Source organism: Mytilus galloprovincialis, chromosome 2 (genome assembly GCF_965363235.1).
Source record: "Mytilus galloprovincialis chromosome 2, xbMytGall1.hap1.1, whole genome shotgun sequence".
In the NCBI taxonomy this organism is placed as follows: domain Eukaryota; kingdom Metazoa; phylum Mollusca; class Bivalvia; order Mytilida; family Mytilidae; genus Mytilus; species Mytilus galloprovincialis.
The window spans coordinates 11,593,606-11,616,920 of record NC_134839.1 but is presented as its reverse complement, the minus strand read 5'-3'; the positions used below and the strand labels follow the sequence as shown (position 1 = coordinate 11,616,920).

The window sequence follows — 23,315 nt, the reverse complement described above, 5'->3', positions numbered from 1 at the left end:
AGTTTAAGAAAGGAATCCCGTTTCAGTTCTTTCATGGGTCTGAACAACATTACTGCATAGCCTCCAAAAGTGAGCAAAATGATTTAATCAATACTGTATGTCACCGTAGCTACTTTATTTATTAGAGTACATCTTTACACTAGTACTACACACTATATGTTGTGTGTACTATATATTACTGGCTTTTACAGATTCATTTATGCATTTATTCATTGATTAATTCAATCATTCATTGATTAATTCAATCATTCATTGATCGACAGTAAGAAAAAGACTATATTCTGTTCTTCTCTGCACGAATTTGTTATGCATGCAACTCCGTCACTTTTTCTAGCACTATATATATGGTGAACACGTACTAATGCAAGTTTCACACTTAAGCATGCATGCTGCATAAGGGACACATAACTTTATTCCTATTTTCAGGTAAGCACATTTTCTTTTAGGCCTTATCATGCATGTACTTCTATCAAATTCATAGTTCAATTTAAAAGAAAACTTCAAGTTAACATTTGAAATAAATGTTTATTATAGTTATGTATTTTCATTGTGAAATAAAAGATTTGCAACTTTATATTCGTCACAATATTATATTCAACGCCCTATTTATAAAGACCAAGTGGCCATTTACCTGGTGACATGTATAGGAAAGGATTACTCTGTTAAAACATACTAAGTGCCCACAAGCATTTCTGTATACATTTAAAGCTTGCAAAACAATATTTCACAACTGACACAATTTCAAGTTGCCTTCCCCGTGCCCAATGTATGACTTTATTAAACAGGAGTACAGGACACAGCTATGCAAGGCCCAAAGATGACAATGGAAGAGAGACAAATTTTGCCTATATCTGTAAGCAACAGGTCAACTTTTAGGTGTATGGAATGATGGTAAGATTTCATCTGACCTTAGTTTTTTTTCATGATTCTTTGAAAAATATTTAGTGTTTTTGTGGTTTGGTCTATTTCTTGGATACTACAATGTATAAGCAATAGAGCCACTATATTTCGTGTATGGAATGATTGTCAGGTGTACATGTCCATCTGGCAGTTTCATATAATCTTAACCTCATTTGTATGGATTAGAAGTTTATCAGACATATAAGCAATATGTTAACTTTGTATGAAGTGAATGTAAAATAAATGTCTGTCTGGCTGGGTTCATTTGACATTGACCTCAATGTCATGGTTCATTCAACAATGAATAGATTTTTGTTGCTTGGGTTGTTTCTCAGGAACAACAGGGCCACTACAGAATGAGTGCAAGATGTACATGTTTGTCTGGCAGGATTCACAAGATTGTCCAGACATCAACATTTTTTCATAGTTCCTTGGACAATATTTAGTTTTTCGTGTTTGATGTACTTCTCAGATACTATAAGTCTATAACAAACGGGCCAATATATTTGGTATATGGAAAGATTGTAAGTTGCACATATGCCTCATTTTCATGGGTCATTAGTCAATGTAAAGTTTTGCATGATACATGTAGTGTCTTTTTATCAGATACTATGTGTCAAAGGTCTGCTATATTTGGTATACAGATTATTGCATGGTGTACATGTTGTCTAGCAGGTTGCATCTGACCTTGTATTCATATTTATGGTTCATTGGTCAATGTTCAATTTTTTTAGTAATGTCTGCTTCTGTCACTATAAGCAATATAGTGTATGGAATAATTGTGCGGTGAACATGTCTCTGGCAGGGTTCATCTAACAGTGACCTCATTTTCATAGATTATTGATAATGGTTAGTGTCAAAGTACTTGTAGTGAAACTTCATATTAAGAATTCAACACAAATAAAATCATAATAAGTAAAGCAAGTGAAACATTCAGTGTGCACACTAATATTTCTACAGCAATATAACCATTTATGGTGCTTATGTATTGTTAAAGAAAGTTAATTGCTAGTTTGCATTTTGTATAATGTTGTGAACAGATACAATTATTTTGACTATATTGGCATGTTCACCTATGCTAGATGTTTATTTCCTGAATGACTGCACACGTCAGACTTATATTTTCAAGGTTATTAATTCTCTCTAGGCACTTCGGCTTCCTCCAACATTAAAAACTGACCACCATGAAAAAGCAAAACAGAATTGAATGTAGCATTAAGCCAATTAATCAATCATTCATATTTTCAAAACAAAATGTAAAGCGTCTGATCAAAATCTATATACAAAAAGAAAGAATAAAACATCAGTCTTCTACATCGACCATTTCACTTTGTTCTCTTTACAATAAACAGCAAAGCACAACATAGATTAATTCGCTGTATTTTTTGTCAAACCAAAATGGATGTTTGAAGAAGTCTAGCATTTGACATTTTGATTGCTTTATGGCTTGATAGAGAAATGATAGATAACTTCTGCTTAGTAAGTTACTATTGGGGTAAAAGCCTTCATAAGTTAAGTGGAAATAATTTACAAAAAGATGAAATAAAAATATATTATGTTTTAATTAATAAAGTTTATGTCTGTGAATCACCAAATAACATATAGGACAGTCCAGCTGCCACAACAGCTATACCTCCGCCGACCGCCGCCACTGAAAACAGAACAAAAGAAAAAATGTTAAAGACTGTTAAAGAGAACCTTTTTTATAATCAAGATATTTTATACATGGTGCTTCATACTGTAGATTCAATTATTTTTGTAGGTATCAATTTTTTAGTGGAAGAGGGAAAACTTGAGAATTCATTGACATTTAATTTCTTGGTTTTGCCAAAGATTGCATACTTTAGATAATATGTCATTTGTTGGATATTTAATTTCGTGGTTCACCTGTACCTACGAAAACCATGAAAATTGGTATCCAACGAATAATAATCAATGCATAGTAATCAAATTACAGTTTTTGCATAACTAAGCATTTACAAAATAATAATTCAGTTGGTATTAATTTTTGTACATGATAATTATGTTTTTATATATTACATGTTTACATAGATTAAGTAATAGTTGATTATCCTGCTAATTTATAAATATATTCTGTATGTACTTGTCCTTAGTTAGGAGTCTGTATTTCAGTAGTTGTTGTTGGTTCGTGTCCGTCATATTTTTATTTGAAAATTGTTTTGTTGTACATAAGGCTTTTAACTCTGTTGTTTGAACCGTTTCACATTTTTCATGTACAGGCTTTTATAGCCTACTATTCGGTGTGGTTTTTTTTCCTCATTGTTGAAGGTGGTATTATGGCCTGTTATTGCTGATATCCACTTAATTTGACTTCTCTCTGATGAATAGTTGGCAATCATACCACATCTCAAGTGTAATGATGAATAATTTTCAATATCAAGTTTATCATTTAAAAAAGAAAATACTTGTATTCAGAGATATAATTTAACATGCATTAAAATATTGTTGCATTTGTTATCAATGAACAAAAAATAGGGAATGGTTCATGAGATTTCAGTAAACCCTAGCAATGCTGTTAGATTTTAAAATGCTTAACTAATCCAGTCACATTTTTTGCAAAAGTAAAAACATGTTAAAATATTTTGACTATACAGTATTTAATTTTTTTTAGATTCTGACTATTTGACAATAAAGTTGAAGATTCATCGAAAATTGTACAGGACTTCATTTGAAATTGATTTTGTTGGTCTATCAACCAAATTTATAAACTTACACGTATTAAACTTAGATTTATTAGAAGCACCATTACTACTGTCATCAATTGGATCTAGTGATTTATCTTTAGACCAATCCTCTTCACCTGGAAAATAGAATAATAAATTTGTGTGTGATCACAAAACATAGTACTATAATTGACACTTTCTATTTCAATGGGTATGAAATGGGAATAAATAATCAACATACATCATTCCATTGCTTCAAACATGGTAGGTCATGCAAACATATTTTTTAGTTTCTTTAGTCAATTCTCAAATATTATGATGGGACCAGGATATGCAGTTCACTAATATAATATGTCAATTTTTGATAAGAAACAAATAATTATGTGTTGTGCTTTGATGATTTTTCCAAATAAAAGATCCAATAAAGCAAGTACATTTATTGCATAGAAATAAAATTGAGAATGGAAATGGGGAATGTGCCAAAGAGACAACAACCCGACCATAGAAAAAAACAACAGCAGAAGGTCATCAACAGGTCTTCAATGTAGCGAGAAATTCCCGCACCCGGAGGCGTCCTTCAAATGGCCCCTAAACAAATATATACTAGTTCAGTGATAATGAACGCCATACTAATTTCCAAATTGTACACAAGAAACTAAAATTAAAATAATACAAGACTAACAAAGGCCAGAACTTACTCATATGGACAATGAACAACATATTTTATACTGTAGATTTACTACACTATATAAGATTTTGCAAAGTGATCAGCTTGATTTTAATATTTGAGTTTTCAAATTTAAAGAAATAAAGAAATCTGTTCACTGTTGATTAAAAAAGAACTTCAGCACATTATGTAATTTAAAAACAATTGTACATTAGGAATTTCATAACAGAATCCTTTCTATGTTTCACTTGACACTTGATTCCATATTTGTTTTTGATATATCCTTTTGTAAATAAAACATGGCATACGTTTTCTTTTTTTGAATTTTGTTGCATTTGTCATTTTAAGGCCTTTTAGAGCTTGCTATGAAGTGTGGATTTTAATCAATGTTTAAGGCAGTACGTTAACTTATAGTTGCATACTTCTGCATCATTTTGTCTATTTACAGAGCTGTCTCATTGCCAATCACACCATATCTTCTTATTTCATAGTTGCAAATTAAATTGTTTGCTAATAAAAGTTTTGCATTTAACACATAGATTTATAGACATTTCAAAAGGATGTGAGATGATTTTATATGACAAAATTATATAGAATAAACAACATAAAGCTGAACTTACAAGGAACCTGTTCACAGTCTAATTCCAGATCATCAGGGTCTATGGTTATGTCTAAAAGTTCTTTTATTCTATCTGTTACTTCTTCTAATTTTTCATCTTGGAATTTATAATCACAGAAGTCAAGACTTGATCCATGTAATTTTCCAAATACTCTGATTGGTGTGTCATATAACTCCTTCTTGATACCTAAAAATTCAAAATGAATTTAATACATTTATTTCCTGTACCTCTTAACAGATTACTCCTTTTATTATATGGTAAATGTTTTCTTTTTTTATATTTGGTCAATTTGTGTTGATGGAAGACCTTTGAATGTCTCTAAAAATGTACATGTACCAGTACATATTATGTATTTCAGAAGGGTACATCCTGAAAGGAACTGTTTTCCATAGAGAAAATTATTTATAATAAAAACAGTGGTTGTCATTTTATACTGTACATCATATTTGTTTATCATGTATTGTTTTGTTCATAAACAGGCCGTTAGTTTTCTGGTTTGAACTTTTAAACCGTTTGTTTTGTCTGGTCCTTTAAAAGCTTTCTATGCGACATAGGCTTTGCCCATCGTTAAGAGACTGTACAGTGACCTGTAGTTGCTAACTACTACATTATTTTGTCTCTGGTTAAAAGGTATCACTTTGCCTATATACCACATCTTTTTATTTTTATGATAAGTGAAAAATCTTTACATACAAAAGTATGGGTCACATTGTGATTTATCGATTGTTGGTTGCTTAACTGTCAGTGACAGGTAACATTCTGGTTTGTTTAATTACCTTCTTCTTCCACGACCTCTATATCTTCACACAACAACTCACATCTAGCATGAATACTTCTGATTATGTCTGTGGTAATGGCCTGAAATATGTAACACATATAACACCATATTAGCCAGGCTTTATATATCAAAGGTAGAAGCATTGACATCCATAAAAAAAAATCATTTTATCAAGGCATTCAAATTCTCATGGTATGAATTTTAACCTTTTTCATTTAACATGTGTGTGGTGTAGTTAAAAATGCTATTCAGCTGATGCTTTCCATTCCAGAAAAAAAATTAAACGTTACGTCAATGTCTTATCTTGTAGGTATACAAACTTGCATACACTGTATCTTTATTTTTATTCTGTGGGTACTATTTTTTTCTTATTATCTTTAATAGAACCAATTTAGATTAAACACAAATTTAAGCATACGTTTTTTATTTTTTTTATAATGTCAATAGATATGAAAACCAGGTGCTCCGCAGGGCGCACCTTTATACGACACCAGTGGTCGAACCCTGAACAGTTGGGGCAAATTTGGTCACAATATTCAAGCTTGATACTGTCTGAATTTGGATTGTGATCAAATTTTTGACATAATATAGGTTTTTGTCACAAAATTAATGTGGTCAAAGATCTAACAAATCTATTGCACCATACTGTGCAATTGAAGATTTTTTCCTAAAACTTTTCAAAATTCGAAATTTGAAAAATTTTGAAAAAAAGAAATCCCTTAAAAAAAATGGTAAACAAAAAATCCCCCCCCCAAACTTTTTGAAACCCCCTTGGAGCAATAACCCTTAAACTCAATCCCATACTTTCCTTTGTAGTATTGAACCTTGAAGGACAATTTCAGAGATCCATACACTGTTTGGAAACTAGAAACATGCTTCTTTTTGGCCCCTAATTCCTACATATTTTGGGCAATTAACCTAAAACTTAATCCCAGCCTCCCCTTTGGTATATGGTACAATTTCAGAGAGATCCATACAATTACACACAAGTTATTCTCTGGAAACAAGAAAAATTCTTGTTGTGGCCCCTTTTTGGCTTTTTATTCCTAAACTTTGGCCCCACAACCCCTAAAATGAATCCAAACTTTCTACTTGTGGTTTTAAACATTGCAGTATAATTTCACAGCAATTGAAATACTTGTACACAAGTTATTATCCTGAAACTAGAAAAATGCTTGTTTTGGGCCCCTTTTAGGCCCCTAATTCCTAAATGGTTGGGACCATCATCCCCAAAAATAGATCCCAACCTTCCTTTTGTGGTATTGAACATTCTGAAAAAATTTCATAAAGATCTATTTACTTAAACTAAAGTTATTATCCGGAAACCAATGTGTCTTCGGACGACAACGACATCATACCATTATACGATCCCAAAATTTTTATGGGGTCGTATAAAAATTGATATATCAAAATCAATGGTACGCAAAACTTACTTGTTTAGCTTCAGATACTAGAGCTTTACTATGTACAAATGCTCTACCATGGGTCACTCCTTGTATGACCAGTTTACAAACACTATCATAGGTTTCTGGTTCCCTTTTCTCCTTGGAAATCTGTTAAAAAAAAGATAATAAATTTCTCATACCTTAATTTGGTATATAAAGCTGAATCAACTCATTGATGTTGTAAGATGATTTTCAATCAAAATACAGGCGGAAACCCAGTTGAAATAGAACAAAAGAATCGAAGCTCTTTGTTAGAGAAGGCGATAAATGCTTATTGTAATGTTTACTATAGTAACAAATTTTTTAAAGTTAACAGAAACAAATGAAACGACAATTTCCTTCTCAATTACGAAGTGTTTTATTTTAAAAACACCATTTGCATAAGTTTTCAATTTATTTATTACAAAGTAATGCAGAACAATTAGATATCAAGTTGACGACATGGGTATCTATTAAGATGGATGTAGAAAATGCATAACCTCCAATTTTTTATTTTTTTTATCACGGACAGAGAACATATCTATCTATTAGTTCAGTAATTTTCGTGTCTGCCCTTCAATTATGTGACTCAAGAAAAAGTTCTAAAAAATAGGTAACAATTGTATCGAAAAGAGAAAATCGAGTGCACTTTTTTATGTTAGGGCGTGTTTGAGGTGTATATTTTGTCTTTAAAACGTACAAAGCAAAAACAGAGTTGGTGTGTTCAGATAGCTATTTTTTTACTAAAAGTACTTGACAACAGTCTTTTAAGTTGGATGATGAAAGTGCATATCTTCGAAAAAATATGTGATAACTAGGTTTTATAATCTTCAACCACTGAAATTTTGTAGTCTGCACTTCCACGAAATATTTAATTAGAATTTTTTAAATGTTTAAGAATTTTCGAAAATTCCACCTGACAACCGATCAGACCATTGTTTTAAGTTGAATCAATGCAGACAAGATCATTAACTGATGCTCATTAGCTAGTAGATACATTTGTCTTTTAAAACACAACTGACATATAAGGATCGTAATGGTGCTATGTGGATAAATTTATCGGTTTTCAAGAGCAAAATTGGCAGCGTGTCATCCCTACAATGGCTTCCATTTCTACATAGTGAAAATGAACTCGTGTAATGGGTAGATAATTTTGACGAAGTAGGATCCTGACTGATATAATAAAATATTTTATGATGTGCCAGTTCTAAGGTAGGACTCAGGAGCCTATAATTTAGTGGTTGTCCTTTGTTGTTGTCTAACATATTAGTTTAATGTTGTTTTTAGCAAAGATCAGACTGTTGATTTCTTATATTTATTGATGGTGTTGATTTTATTTTTCAATTATTTCATCTTTAGTCATGCAATAGCCTCTTATAGCTTTGGAGAGTTGTTTCATTGGCACTCATACCACATCAATTATATCTATTAAATTTATTGTGTGGGATTTTGCTTCCTGTTAAAGGTCATATACAAGATGATTGTGTTAGGTCTCGGATGATATTTTGTCATATTGGCACAACTCCTATAATACCATTCATCTATGTTATATTTTGGGAGTATTTTTGAAACATTGATAAAAATTGCAGACTTAAGGTGGTACCCAACACTTTAACTAAAATTAATTTGGCTCGTTTAATTTTCTTTAAATTTTGACAAAGTATTTACTTTGACTCTTTGACAAAAATATAAATATTTCAAAAATTTTGAACCAACCGTTTTATCAGAAAAACTACACTGGTTATATAGCAGTTTGACAAACACTTATTTTGATCATTGAGAAGCTTAATATTCCCCTAACAACACAATGTAATTAAAACGTTTAGCTGATTTTACAGAGTTATCTCCCTGTAGTGTTAGGTACCACCTTAAAACAATTAAAAGGCAGCTATCAAACTTGCTGGTTGTGTATATAAATCAATGTCATGAATAAGTTGTGATGTCTGTCCTTTGTCTCTTCCTTTACTTCTTTTAGATTCTGACGCCGACTGGTCTAAAACTTCTGTCACATCTCGAACTTCTCCATTAATTGTTATCATTCCATTGCATATATTATCACAATATGGCATAAGTCCTTGCTAAAAATTTAATAGGATAATTTGTAAAAATTAGTTATAAATCACATTGTTATACTTATTTTCAATAGCTTTTCCAACTGACTACAAACAATATCATCATATTGGGCTGTTAAAAATTAACATTCTCTAAGATAAAGGATTTTTAATTAGTTGTTATAGGATTTGAAGTGGCTTTTAGTAACTGGGAGTACTCTCAGATCTGTATTTTGTGTCTTTTGTGTATATATTAGGTTTCTTTAGTGCTTTGAATAGATCTGAAGATGTTTGCCTTTTTCAACTGATTTTTTTGGTTTGCTTTTATGTTGTACAAACACAAACTTGTCTCAGGTTGTAGGAGGGTTTTGCACCACAAAAAATGTATAACCCCACCTTATTTTGTATGTACCTGTCCTCAGTTAGGAGCCTGTAATTCAGTGTGTGTTGTTCATTGCTATATATCTTCTCTGTTTATTGTTTACTACATGTTTCAAGCAGTTAGTTATCCTGTTTTAGTTGTTTTTTATAAGTCATTTCATGGCCTTTTCTAGCAAACTAACCAGCATCTGTTTTGCTCATTGTTGAAGGCGTACAGTTATCTATAGTTTATATATTCTATGTCATTTAGGAAGTCATCCTGAGTTCCACGAAAATTAAACCCTGAATCTTGAAAAATGTTCTTCCATTCTTCATTCCTTTCTAAAATTAAAGTGTCTATAAACTGTAAATTCAGAAATTATTGCTATGTTTTTATTACTTCCAACTGCAATAATTTAAATTGCATTTTGAATTTTTTTATATCAATTACTGTCAGTAATCAATCACCTTTGTGGTATTTAAATACCTATTGCCTGACCAGTATAAAAAATTGTCAACACAATTTGTTCATTTAAATTGTGCAATAGGTATTGTGAGAGCTCATCAACAGGTGGTCATTTTACTACCCAGTAAAAAATCTTCACTATTCCTAAAAGGTAAAATTTAAATGACCGATAGCTAGCTTGCTTTCCTCATGTATCATGACCAATGTCCTGAATAGACTATTCTATTTAGATATGGGACATTTTAAGCCATTTCTTTTTGTGTCTCTAAACAGTCAAGATGGAAATTTGAATCAGTGAATTTAGTTTATAAAAAAAAGTGAATATATATATGCTTGCTTCATGGTGTTTTTAATGTGGGATGTATTTTAAGTTTCTGATTCCTGATATGGAATTAAGTGTTTGTGAAATGGATTTTTTTGGATAGCCCATCTAATTGTGAATAATTCTACAAGATGAATTATGTGTGGCTTGGTGTTTTCTAATGGGATATATTTTCATGTTATATTACGATTCCTGAAATGGAATAGTAGTGATGCTAAGTTTCATTTAATATTCAGGATCTACTTCAATTGGAATTACTGTTAAAAATTTATTTTCAATATATCAAAAAAAGTACAAATGGCTTAGTGAATAGAAATTTCAGTGCTTTATTATGAAAGTGGGATTTACCAGCAATGATTCATTTGTGATTGTAAGCAAAATAAATAAATTTACAATAAATATCTTTATAAGAAAAAATAAATAGTGAATTAAATGTAAAATGTCCCATACCAAAATAGAATAGTCCATTCAGGACATTGGACATGAGGAAAGCAAGCTAGCTATCATTCATTTAAATTAGCTCTGTCAAAAACAAACCAGGTAAATCTACAGGTAGTTAAATGACCACCTGTTGATAATAGCTCTCACAATACCTATTGTACAGTTTAAATGGACAAATTGTATTGACAATTTTTTAAACTGGTCAGGCAATAGGTAATTCACTACTGCAAAGGTTATTGGATAGGCACTGTAAAAAGTATTTATCTCAATATCTGAAAAAATGAAATTGCATTTTAGTGCAAAACGACAAAAATCGCAATAATAAATGGACGCAAAAAAATTATTGAATTTACAGTATTTGCATTTCCTAAAATCATTATACCTGTATTTGTTTCAGCATATTCTGATTCTGTTGTTTAACAGGAACATTTATTTTGAGATCTAAATTTATATCTGTTTTTAATTTGATCCATTTTTCACTTCCTGATTGAGGTTTCCAATCAGCTGGTTTAAATGCGCTCTGAAATAAAAAGAATTGCCCATAAAATTATGTCAGAAGTTGTTGTATCACATGTTGGACAAGGTCAACTGTATGCACTTTTCTTAGGAAATTATCTTCAAACACATTTAAAGCTTTATTGTAAAATGATAATTTGTTCCATCTTTGTTTGTGGCTTGTTTCCAAGTACATTGTATACATATTGCTCGGTCGTACCAGGGCCTTATGTTACTTACAGTGGATTCAGTATTGTTCATTCATGGGATACCAATGTTTATGGATTTTGTCAGGATCTGTGAGCAATGAATTTAAAATCTATATGCAGAATTTGACAAAACCATGAAATCAGAATTTTTTACTGTTAAGGTTTTAACTGTAATATCTCTACATTTTAACATTGCATCAGAAGGCAAATGCATCAAATAAATAATTGATAGCTAGTTAATTTGTCATTTTGATATTAAAATCTTATATGTTTTAAAACATTTACCTTTTGGTCTGCTACATCTATTGATCTACAGGTAATTCTGAATTTTTAATTAAGGAAAAGTAACAACATGTAAAACTGGTAAAATATTTCATTCCAGTCTGCCTCCAATATCAACAAGAAAATATATATTACATAATTAATTTATTTCCTCTTTCAAAAGTTACATTGTGCAAACAATCCTAACTTTCTTCCAAAAAATGAAGTAAGGCCATTATCATTTTAAAGACATCTACTAACTACATGTATCTCTAATAGATGGCTTAGGGAAGTAAATAGCTTTGTATTTGCCATCTGATTTCAAATATTTAATATTTGCAATCCTTTCAATTGGTTTTATTTATAAAATTATAATGGACAGACATTATCTTATATTTTAAACAGGGAATTCATTTAAGTAGCATGTCCTGTGGTCAAGCAGATTGAAAAAAAATGCATTAATCAGTATCACTTAATTGAGAAATACATCTCTACAATATCTAATTCAAGGTCGTAGAGGACTTGTTTATATTAAATTTAACTTAGAAAACAAATCATCTGTAAAAAACACCAACATTTCATAAAACAAAAAAAAACAAAAAAGACAGACAAGAGTGCACATGCTGAAATGTATCGCCTTCTTTACTTATCATTGATATTATGTTGATAGTCCTAAGTATAAAGCTCTATTACAACTGTTACATAAACTTAACATTAACCAAAATACATTTAACTAAACAAAGACCAATGAACCATGAAAATGAGGATAAGGTCAGATGAATCATGCCAGGTAGACATGTACAGCTAACAATGCTTCCATACAACAAATATAGTTGACCTATTACTTATAGTTTATGAAAAATAGACCAAAACACAACAACCTAACACTGTGCAATGAACCATGAAAATGAGGTCACAGTCAAATATAACCTGACATATAGATCATGGTTCAGTGGTGGTCAAGTCCATATCTCAGATACACAGTCTAGCACATAGATAACTCCTGCCAGTTGGACATGTACACCTTCCATACACCGAATATACTAGCTTAAATAGTATCTGAGATATAGACTTGACCACCAAAACTTAACCTTGTTCACTGATCCATGAAATGAGGTCGAGGTCAAGTGAAAACTGTCTGACGGGCATGAGGACCTTGCAAGATACGCACATACCAAATATAGTTATCCTATTACTTATAATAAGAGAGAATTCAACATTACAGAAAATCTGAACTTTTTTTTCATGTGGTCACTGAACCATGAAAATGAGGTCAAGGACATTGGACATGTGACTGACGGAAACTTCGTAACATGAGGCATCTATATACAAAGTATGAAGCATCCAGGTCTTCCACTTTCTAAAATATAAAGCTGTTAAGAAGTTAGCTAACATCGCTGCCCCCGCCGGATCACTATCCCTATGTCGAGCTTTCTGCAACAAAAGTTGCAGGCTTGACAAAAAACAAGATTCTTAACTTTGATAAGAATATAAACCACTCATATGGCTCAAAAGAGAGGTGAAAGAAACTCAAACAAACATTAAAACTCATATGTTAAAATAAAATGATTGAGCTCTGGTACAAAAAAACAAAAATAAAAACGAAAGGCAAACAACAATATACCAAACACAACATAGAAAATTAAAAGGCTGATCAAAACAAACCCCACCAAAAACCAGGTGAGGTGTTCCAGTTAAAGGATACTTTCTGGTGGTAGAACATATCTGCAGTAAATGCCTCTCTGTTGTACTGTTTGTTTGTGTCTGACCTTTGCTTAAACTTTTATGTATTAGGTATAAAATCTAAAATCAAAATCAAAGATATTAATTATAACAGTAAATCTGGAAAAAAAACCATGATAAATAATTTTGAAAATTTCAATGTAAAAGTAAGAAGATGTGGTATAATTCACAATGAGGTAAATAAAAACCAAAGGACAAAGATGTGGACAACAGAGTTTAGCATACTGCATTCAAGAATGAGCATATAAAATGTATAGTACCAGTAAGTTATAAATAAAACAAGAAGATGATTGGCAATGACACGACTATGCACCATTTACAAAATGACGTAGATGTTAGCAATAATAAAATCTGTAAAATAAAAAAAAAATTATGGGCAGTCTTTTACGTCTTAAATTTCCGTTGTACAATAAAACTGACAGCAATGCAATTTAATTGGAATTTTAATGACTGCAGTTTTTAACTACTCAATTTCAATAAGACACTCAAACTGGCATCATTGCAAAACAATCGGAATTCAAATCACTAACCAGGTGTTCCGCAGGGCACAGCTTCATACGAAGGCAGAGGTCGAACCCTGAACAGTTGGGGCAAGTATGGACACAACATTCAAGCTTGATACAGCTCTGAATTTGGATTGTGATCAAATTCTTGACATAAGGCCACGGTTTTTTAATTTGATGGTTTACGGATTTTCCCCATGAAAAAGTCGGGTCGGTCGGTCGGGAAAAAAAAAAGAAAAAAAATCATCTTTGAAGACAGAAAAATACGCAAAATCAATATATATTTCACCTTTCTAACAATATGTTTGTTATGCTATTTTATCATCATTTCTTAAATTTTAGTTCGATGAAATATTATTGCTCAACTGTTATAAACATCGCATGACATTGTCTAATAATTTACAGTAAAAAAAGGGGGTGCACGGTCAAAGACGAAATTAAATCGTCATTTCAGAAACAAGAAAAATAAATTCGCGTAGCTCTTTATCAATTCCAGAAAACTTGGTGAAAAATGATCTTCAAGCACGAAAACTGATAAAGAAAAAAATGTAAAAACGTCGTACGAAAATAAGTTTCAACACACGTGTTAAAAACCTAATAGACTCGTCCACTGGAAAACGAGATTATCGGGTTAATCTGTTGTCTCGCATTCCCGTTTTTTATCCAAATGGGCGATAATTTTTTTATTATCTATGAAACAAGAAAATTCCAAATGATTTGTTAATATTCAGTACTTCAACTTGATGCCTTTACCCTGTCCACATTTGGACAAGTCTAATTATGAGATGATGCATCTTACGGACTGATGACAAATAAGGGAAACGAACTTATTGTGTTATTGGTTTTAAACACAAGTTTCGTTCCGCAATATTATTTGCGCAAACGACATTTCAAGGTCAGTTATAATTGATTTGTCTATTTTTAGAAACGTAAACTGGAAGTTTTATTTTTTCACAACAGAAAGTGTTATCAATTTTGTTAGTGATTAATGCATTTCATTTCATAAAAAAAAAATTATTTAATTATTTTTCAGGGATAATGCATTTGTTAGGGTCGCCGGGAATAAAAAAGCATGAAAAGTCAATTTTATTTTTATTCTGGAAATCGGAAAAATCGGGTCGGCGGATCCGTAAACCAACAAATTAAAAAATCCTGGCCTAATATGAGTTTCTGACACAAAACAAATGTCAAGATCTAACAAATCTATTGCACAATATTGTGCAATTAAAGATTTCTTCTTAAAACTTTTCAAAAAATTGATATTTGAGAAACATCGGAAAGAAAATTGAAAACTACTAACACCTCCCTTTTTTTGCACTTGCACTAAGTCCAAAACCTGACATTTCTTTATATATTATTTACCAGTGGTTTTAGGGAGGTAAATCTGAACATACCAAACATTGTATGTTAACTGTTTTTCAATTACCTCCATTACACTGCTTTTAAATTGTCTTGTCTTTTGACCAGAAAAACCTTGTTTCCCTCCTTTTTTTGCCCCTAATTCTATATCATTTTGAGCAATAACCCCCCAAAGTCATTACTAACCATCCCTTAATGGTATGGAAACTTGTGGTATAATTTCAGAGAGATTCATCCACTTAAACACAAGTTATTGTTTGAAAACTACAAAAAAGCTGATTTTGGGCCCCCTTTTGGGCCCCTAATACTAAACTATTGGGACCATAACCCCATAAATCAATCTCAACCCTTCATTAGTGGTAATGAACCTTCTGGAAAAAATACATAGTGATCCATTCACTAAATGAGGGGGCTGATGGGTTATTTCCGTTCTTCGTGATCGGCGCATTTTCGCGATCGTGATCCGTTTTTCTACAGATATATTTTTCGTGATTCGTGATGAAACCATTGTTCGTGAATCGTTTTCAATGGAATTTTATGTTCGTTCTTCGTGATTGAGACATATATTTCGTTCTCGTGAATTTTTTTTTCATTACGGAAATAAAGAGTTCCATTGAGTTGTCTTTCTTGGCTTAAAAAGTTGAAGTGGCGCGATATTTTTGAAAGTGCAATTAGGTCATTTATTAGTGCAAGCTATGGCAGCCCCCATGGCTGAGAGCCACGGCAATAACATTGTCGAGGTTGTGATATTTTATGTAGATCCAACCTGTTTTGGACAGGAAAATAAATTTATTGGAGGAAAAGAAAGAAAGAGGGTCAGTGTTAAAAACACGGATGTGAACGTTTTCAGAACTTTTTGTTCAATTTTAAAAGAACAGACCGGACTTGTGGAGGAAGCTCTCCAAAGAGGTTTGGGCAAAGAAGTGGAAGTGAAAATAAGCAGATTGGAGAAGACAAAAGAGGGTGTTAAAACATACAGCATTTCCACGCAGGCGACATGGGAGTTGTCACTGCTATAATAATGTATATGTATTTATTTATAAGGTCGATTCAGACCTCAGTCCATCCGCCGGCCCCAGTTGATCCGACCCCACTGTGTATCTGACCCTGCCACATCTATGAATATCTATATTAAATATAAATATATGTTATATGCCATATATATATCCGGGGGGGGGGGGGGGGGGGGGTGGGGGGGTGGTGGTGTTACTTCCTATAATTTTAATGGTATGAGTGTGCCGCAAAACGGGGTCCCTTTTTCATGACCTGCTGGTTAGAACCAGGTCTGTTTTTTAACATAACAGTCCAGAACAGGTTCACATATTCCTGACACGTATTTTAGCTAGTTAGAAAAGGCACAGGAATCTGAAATTTTATCCCTTAAACGTGAAAAATGGGTGTGAGAATTTTCAATAAAATTTCAAGATTCCTGTGGAAAAATTCATTATCTGAGCCTGTGTAGAACAGGTTATACATTTGTACTGAGGGGTCTAGAACAGGGTATACATTTTCTGAGCATGTCTAGAACAGGGTATGTTTTTCAACTTTTTTCTGTTAGAACAGGGTATAATTTTGCAAGTGCTTTCGGCACAGTTATACCCAAAATGATTGTCAGTACCTCCCTCCCCCCGGGATGTAAATATTCTTGAGTCGTGCTCGTAAACGGCCCTTTCTGAGATTAAAACAATAATCCTATATTTTTTTTGTGTTGAAACCCAGTTACCACTGGCACAACAAAGTGCACACTCTAGAGATTAAGATATGGTACAATGGGTGTGTGAACTATAAATTATAATTATATTTTGGACATTTTTGTCGAGCCTTCGACTTTAGTCGAAAAAGCGAGACTAAGCGATCCTACATTCCGTCGTCGTCGGCGTCGTCGGCGGCGTCAACAAATATTCACTCTGTGGTTAAAGTTTTTGAAATTTTAATAACTTTCTTAAACTATACTGGATTTCTACCAAACTTTGACAGAAGCTTGTTTATGATCATAAGATAGTATCCAGAAGTAAATTTTGTAAAAATAAAATTCCATTTTTTCCGTATTTTACTATAAATGGACTTAGTTTTTTCTGCGGGGAAACAAAACATTCACTCTGTGGTTAAAGTTTTTAGAATTTTAATAACTTTCTCAAACTATCCTGGGTTTGTACCAAACTTGGACAGAAGCTTGTTTATGATCATAAGATAATATCCAGAAGTAAATTTTGTAAAAATAAAATTCCATTTTTTCCGTATTTTACTTATAAATGGACTTAGTTTTTTCTGCGGGGAAACATTACATTCACTCTGTGGTTAAAGTTTTTAGAATTTTAATAACTTTCTTTAACTATCCTGGGTTTGTACCAAACTTGGACAGAAGCTTGTTTATGATCATAAGATAGTATCCAGAAGAAAATTTTGTAAAAATAAAATTCAATTTTTTCCGTATTTTACTTATAAATGGACTTAGTTTTTTCTGCAGGGAACCATTACATTCACTCTGTGGTTAAAGTTTTTAAAATTTAAATAACTTTCTTAAACTATCCTGGGTTTGTACCAAACTTGGAAATAACCTTATTTATGATCATAAGATTGTATCCAGAAGTAAAGTTTGTAAAAAGATTACTCTGTTTTTTTCTGTAATTTACTTTCAAATGGACTTAGATTTTCTTACAATCATAAAATAGTAACAAGAGGAATATTTTTATTGATTTTTTTCCTCATTGTTGTTGAGCCTGTGATTTACAGCAAAAATAGGCGAGACACTGGGTTCCGCGGAACCCTTACAAATTTTTAATATATTGTTTCATTGAAAATTTTGATATTACGATTTTGTAGCACAACGAGAAGGAATTTAGGTTTTTTTCTTACTGAACATTATACAATTTCTTGTGTTTGAAATAAGTGAAGTTGGTCGTTAAAAGTAATTGTATTTTTTTAATCTCCCCAAATAATTTTAAGCCGCCCGTTTCTCGATTAATTGATAATATTTATGTTAACTACAAAAATATTATATGTCTTATATGCATTAAGCAATAACCATGCAAAAGTGCATAGTGTGCTGCCGGGCTTCATTAACACATTATTTACATATTATATACATTATACATATAAAAAAGAAGATTTGGTGTAATTGCCAATGAGACTAACCACTATAGGTCACCATACGGCCTTAAATAATGAGCAAAGCCCGTACCGCATAGTCAGCTATAAAAGGCCTCGAAATGATAAAAGTTAAACAATTCAGACGAGAAAACTAACGGCCAAATCAATGTACAAATAAATAAATGAAAAACAAACATATAACACAGCAACAAACGACAACCACTGAATTACAGGCTCCTGACTTTGAACAGGCACATACATACATAATATAGCGGGGTTAAACACGTTAGCGGGAATCCAACCCTCCCCTAACCTGGGACAGTGGTGTAACAGTAAAACATAGGAACGAACTATAAAAATCAGTTGAAAAGTCTTCGTTTCGAGTTACCCCTGTTGAAGATCGGGAAGTGAGTCACGAATGCTATTTCTTATATAGTATTCATTTTAATCTTGTGATATTTATTCTTCTTCCCCATATGTTTTTTTTTAATTATGAGTATCCTGCAGCCTGACTGTAATCATGATAACTCTGCAACCAACACATTTTGAGCTCTTATTTCAACACAATTTTTTCCTTTACAGTGTTTGTTCTGAAAAAGGAAATAGTCTTTGCTAAAGGACATCCAACCATAAAAGTGGTTGCTGCTGCTGATAGCCAGATTAAAATGTGCAGTAAAGATTCAAAAAGGGGACGGAAGAGGTCGCTGGTGAAGGACGAGGATGAAGAACTGTTTAAGAAATTGAAGAAGGGAGACACGGTAGAAAGAAATGAAAGACAGAAAGCTAACCTTAAAGCAATGGAGAATGGTAATTTTTGATTAAATATATACAACCAGATAATATACCATAATAGATCATAATAGGGAAATAAACTATATCTAAAAAAAATGACCCCTAAATAAATGGATTTTAGTTTTTGCGTCGTTGTCTTCTTATTCATCTTCTTTTTCATTTTTTTTAGTTTTCAATGTTTAATGTTTTTGTTTGTCCATGTTTGTCATATTTGTTCCAGGGTTTTTATTTTGTCCATAGATTCCCCTTCATCTTGAATATCGCGTCGGTTGTCTACACTTCTGATGCTGCATCCACAATTTTTAATTTTTAGTACTCAGTACTCCAAACAATTAGTATGTCATTTGGTACTCAATAATTATATTGGGCAGTTTTAACGAGTGTTTTTTTTTTTTTATTGAAACCGTAATTATACTGAATTATTATTTATTATTTTAACAGCTATCACGGATATCGGGGAGTTGGAAGGCAGCACAATAATTAACGAATACACCATAAAATGCGGTCGATGTCTGAATTCACTTAGTGTACCATGTGATAGAAAACCTGTCAAACGGATTGAATACTTTAAGTCAAGTAAGTTCTATGAGTGGGGGGGGGGGGGGGGGGGGGGGTCAAGGGGGGCAAGGGGCAAGGGGGTCCAATAACAGTTAACAGAAAATACATTCTCACAATAACAGATAACAAAAAAAATAAAAGTCCAATATAAAAGGCAACAGGAATAGTAAATAACAGATAACAGCAATTTTTTTTTTCTCAGAATAATAGGTAACAAAGGTTTAAATTGGCCCAGAACAGCATAACAGTTATACCCCTTGCTCGGCCTCTTCTATTTCTCAAAAAATCCAATCTCATTAAAATCAGATCTCTCACTATACGCTACCGTGGAAGAGTATATTAAGAGATCTAGATTTAAATTAGATTGCAATATTAATGGTCAATAATGCAGCACCGGAAACAACTTATGTTAATAGTTAAATCTTACTCCAAGGCAAATCATTGTACTTCTCTCCATGCTACTTGTACACAATTAAGAGAGACAGATGAAAAATGATGTATTTCAACCAACAAGATAAAAAAATTACATAGTCAGTTTAAATACAAACACATTTTAGTCAACTGTAGCTGTATATGTACACCATTACTATAATAACGTCTTGTGTTTTTATAGATTATTACATGGCATTTTCCATATCGGCCCTAGCTGATTCCAGTGCCGATATGGAAAATGACATGTTATTATCTATTTATCACATATTTTCAAGTTTATCGGGGCTAATATGGATTCTGAAGGGCTGATATGGATTTTCAAGGGCTGATATGGATTTTAAAGGGCTGATATCGATTTTCAAGGGCTGATATCGATTTTCAAGGGCTGATATCGATTTTCGAGGGCTGATATAGATATTGGCAAATAGCCTACTTTGACTTCCTACTATATCTGACCATGCAAAAACATACATATCAGTACAAAATGTGTGATAATTAACAATATAGCATCTCTGCAATGATCTGTAATGCGTATTATTAATTTATTTCAGAACATTTCGACCAGTCCTGCATACATAAAAGTGCAAAAAATGACAAAAAGTTAATAAGAGATAAAGATGTTCAGGGAATGAAAACTGTCATGAAAAGTTGGCTACAAGCAACAAGTGAAAATACGGCCCAAGAAGCTGATGAGGATATCGATAACATTGATAATCAACCATACGATGTTGTCGAATCGTTGGAGTGAGTGCTCTGTGAAGTTAAGATAAAGATATGACAATTTGAATTTACTATCGTTGTTTTGTACTCTTACACTTGATATTAAAAGTAAAGTGTTTAATGAATGTTGTATTCGCTTTTCTATATAGGTACTGGCTATGTTAAGCGCAGAAAGTAACAATGAAAATTTGTTATTATACCCGCACAAGTGGGTAGTATGTTGGAATATCCTTGTCCGTCCGCCTTTCCGTCCGTCCGTACTTTTGATAACTATTTACGGTGTTTTTTCAACAAACTTTTTTTATCAAATTTAGGAAAAAGGAGATAAAATACATATGATTTTTCTTTAATTTTGTGAAAGGTACATGGACATAGTTTCAGAAAAGGTATCACTCAAGGGCATTGAAATTCTCCAAAGGACCAAATTTTTGGGAAACATATGACAGCAACCCCCCCCCCCCCCCCCCTTCCCCCATTTTAGCACTATTTTATAGTAAATAAATGCAGATTGTTGTCATGGATACACCAAAAATGAATGAAATTTCACCGTTTTCAGTATTGCAAATAGAATTTGTGGAAGATACCAATTACAGACATATGCACACTTATAACACCAACATTTAGGTTTTACTGTTAAAAAGCAAGCAAACAAGGATGGTTGAAAATTATGAGGATAAATTTTAACTTTGTTTGCTAACTGTGTATTGTTACCTTATCTCATCTCCTACTGAGTCAGATTGATTTCAAAACTGGTATGCTGCTTCATAATAATAAAGTTTACGTTGTAAGTGATTTTGCTCGCATTCCAATATAAAATTCCTGTTCATCAGGACTTCGAATTTAGGGACACGGAGTATGCTTAGCACGGCAACGCTTGCAACTGTTACTTTCTGTTATTGTTAAATAAGGGCTTTAATGTATCACCGATTGGGATCCTTTGTGCCTTTACCCCGTTTATGTTGTGTTGCATATTTGAACAGATTTATAAAAATACAAAATCATTTGTTTAAGAAATAAATCATGGGAGGGGTGATGTTGTTCATTTAAATGGGTAGTGCCTTCATATTCGAATTTTGCCACGAGCGTTACCAAGGGTAAAATGTAATAAAAGGTCATAGACCATGATTAAATGTACACAACATCACCCAACCCATGAATTAATTCGATTCTAATAGGACGAATGCGTTAATTTGCAAAATAAAACATTTTTAAACGAGCTTGTGCTTAGTGGGACGTTGTTGAGTATTATATTGGTTAACATAAAATAGACGTCATATAAGAATAAATAATAAAACACATTGATACGTATAAGTACAGAACTACAATTCTTAAGTCTATTTTATATGACTATATTGGTGGCAATTTCCACACATCCAAAATATGCATGTTGTCTTGAGGTCATACAAATCTAGGCACCGGTCGAAAACTATAGAACCATACATATGCACGTTTATAGGGCACACTACATAGTTTCATTCTGTTATTCGCTCTAACTATCTCCCGACCTGGTATACGCTAATTTCTAAAGCAACTGTAGTGACAACAATCTCTCATCTTTCGTCAGTCCAACTGTTTGTCATGCAGTCGAAACTTTTGTCAAAAGTATGCAGCACATGGAACAAACAAATAAGGGCGACATCGGGAATATCTTCACCTATACATCGAATTCTAACATATCGTTTGTCGCTTATAGCATACTAAATGCTTTAAGGATGATTTTATCATTCAGATCACATTTATCGCACGAACTTAGGTTAGGTATCTAATCTGATAAAGATCTTTGTACTTGTGATTGTTTAAGTCCTGAATGTTAACATCTTTTCTTTACAGACCAAGCATTATGAGGTCTGGTGACTATGACAGTGATTTAGAAGTCGATACATTCGACATTCCTCAAACAGAGAGTGATAATGAATCAGTACTTGAACTACAGTCCCCTGACGATCATACAACTGACAGCGAGACCGACATTGATCCAGAATATTTAGTTTTTCCAGTCGTAGTAAAACCAGCAAATGAAATGTGCATTCGATTGAATGAATTGATTGAAAATGGTAAAATCACACCCAACACAATCTTGTACAAATACTTGAATGATGTAACAAGCGTTTTGGTTGACCCTAATCATCACTATGATTCTGAAGTAATAGAGTTTTTCAACACCATAAAGTATCTTGGAGGAGAACGAACTGTTAATTTCCTTCGTGGACCAATGTGGCACGGAACAGGCACGGGTGGATTGAAAAATCCAGATGACGCAAAACTTAATTTTGGTGGACCCTCGTCTCACGCTCGATTAAAAAGGTCATCTGGCTATACAACAGAAAGTGGCGTTATTAAACCTTGGCTAATATCAATGCTACAACTGGCAACCAATGATAGTAAAGTAGTTCCTTTAGTAGAATCATCAACTGTTAAAGTAATTGGGCTTACGATGGCA

General features: G+C 32.5%; 1 protein-coding gene across 1 annotated transcript in view; it reads right to left on the bottom strand.

Annotated features, from left to right (window-relative positions):
* Positions 1–2,443: 2,443 nt before the first annotated feature.
* LOC143062893 (protein odr-4 homolog) overlaps positions 2,444–23,315 on the bottom strand; it is a 49,670-nt gene continuing 28,798 nt past the window's right edge. Inside the window, exons 4-12 of the mRNA XM_076234708.1 lie at positions 13,384–13,481; positions 11,703–11,739; positions 11,096–11,233; positions 8,975–9,151; positions 7,083–7,202; positions 5,648–5,729; positions 4,872–5,057; positions 3,635–3,721; positions 2,444–2,551 (exon numbers count right to left, since the gene is read on the bottom strand). Coding sequence (XP_076090823.1) covers positions 2,475–2,551; positions 3,635–3,721; positions 4,872–5,057; positions 5,648–5,729; positions 7,083–7,202; positions 8,975–9,151; positions 11,096–11,233; positions 11,703–11,739; positions 13,384–13,481 — 1,002 coding nt within the window. The 3' untranslated portion in view covers positions 2,444–2,474. The remainder of the gene's footprint in view (positions 2,552–3,634; positions 3,722–4,871; positions 5,058–5,647; positions 5,730–7,082; positions 7,203–8,974; positions 9,152–11,095; positions 11,234–11,702; positions 11,740–13,383; positions 13,482–23,315) is intronic.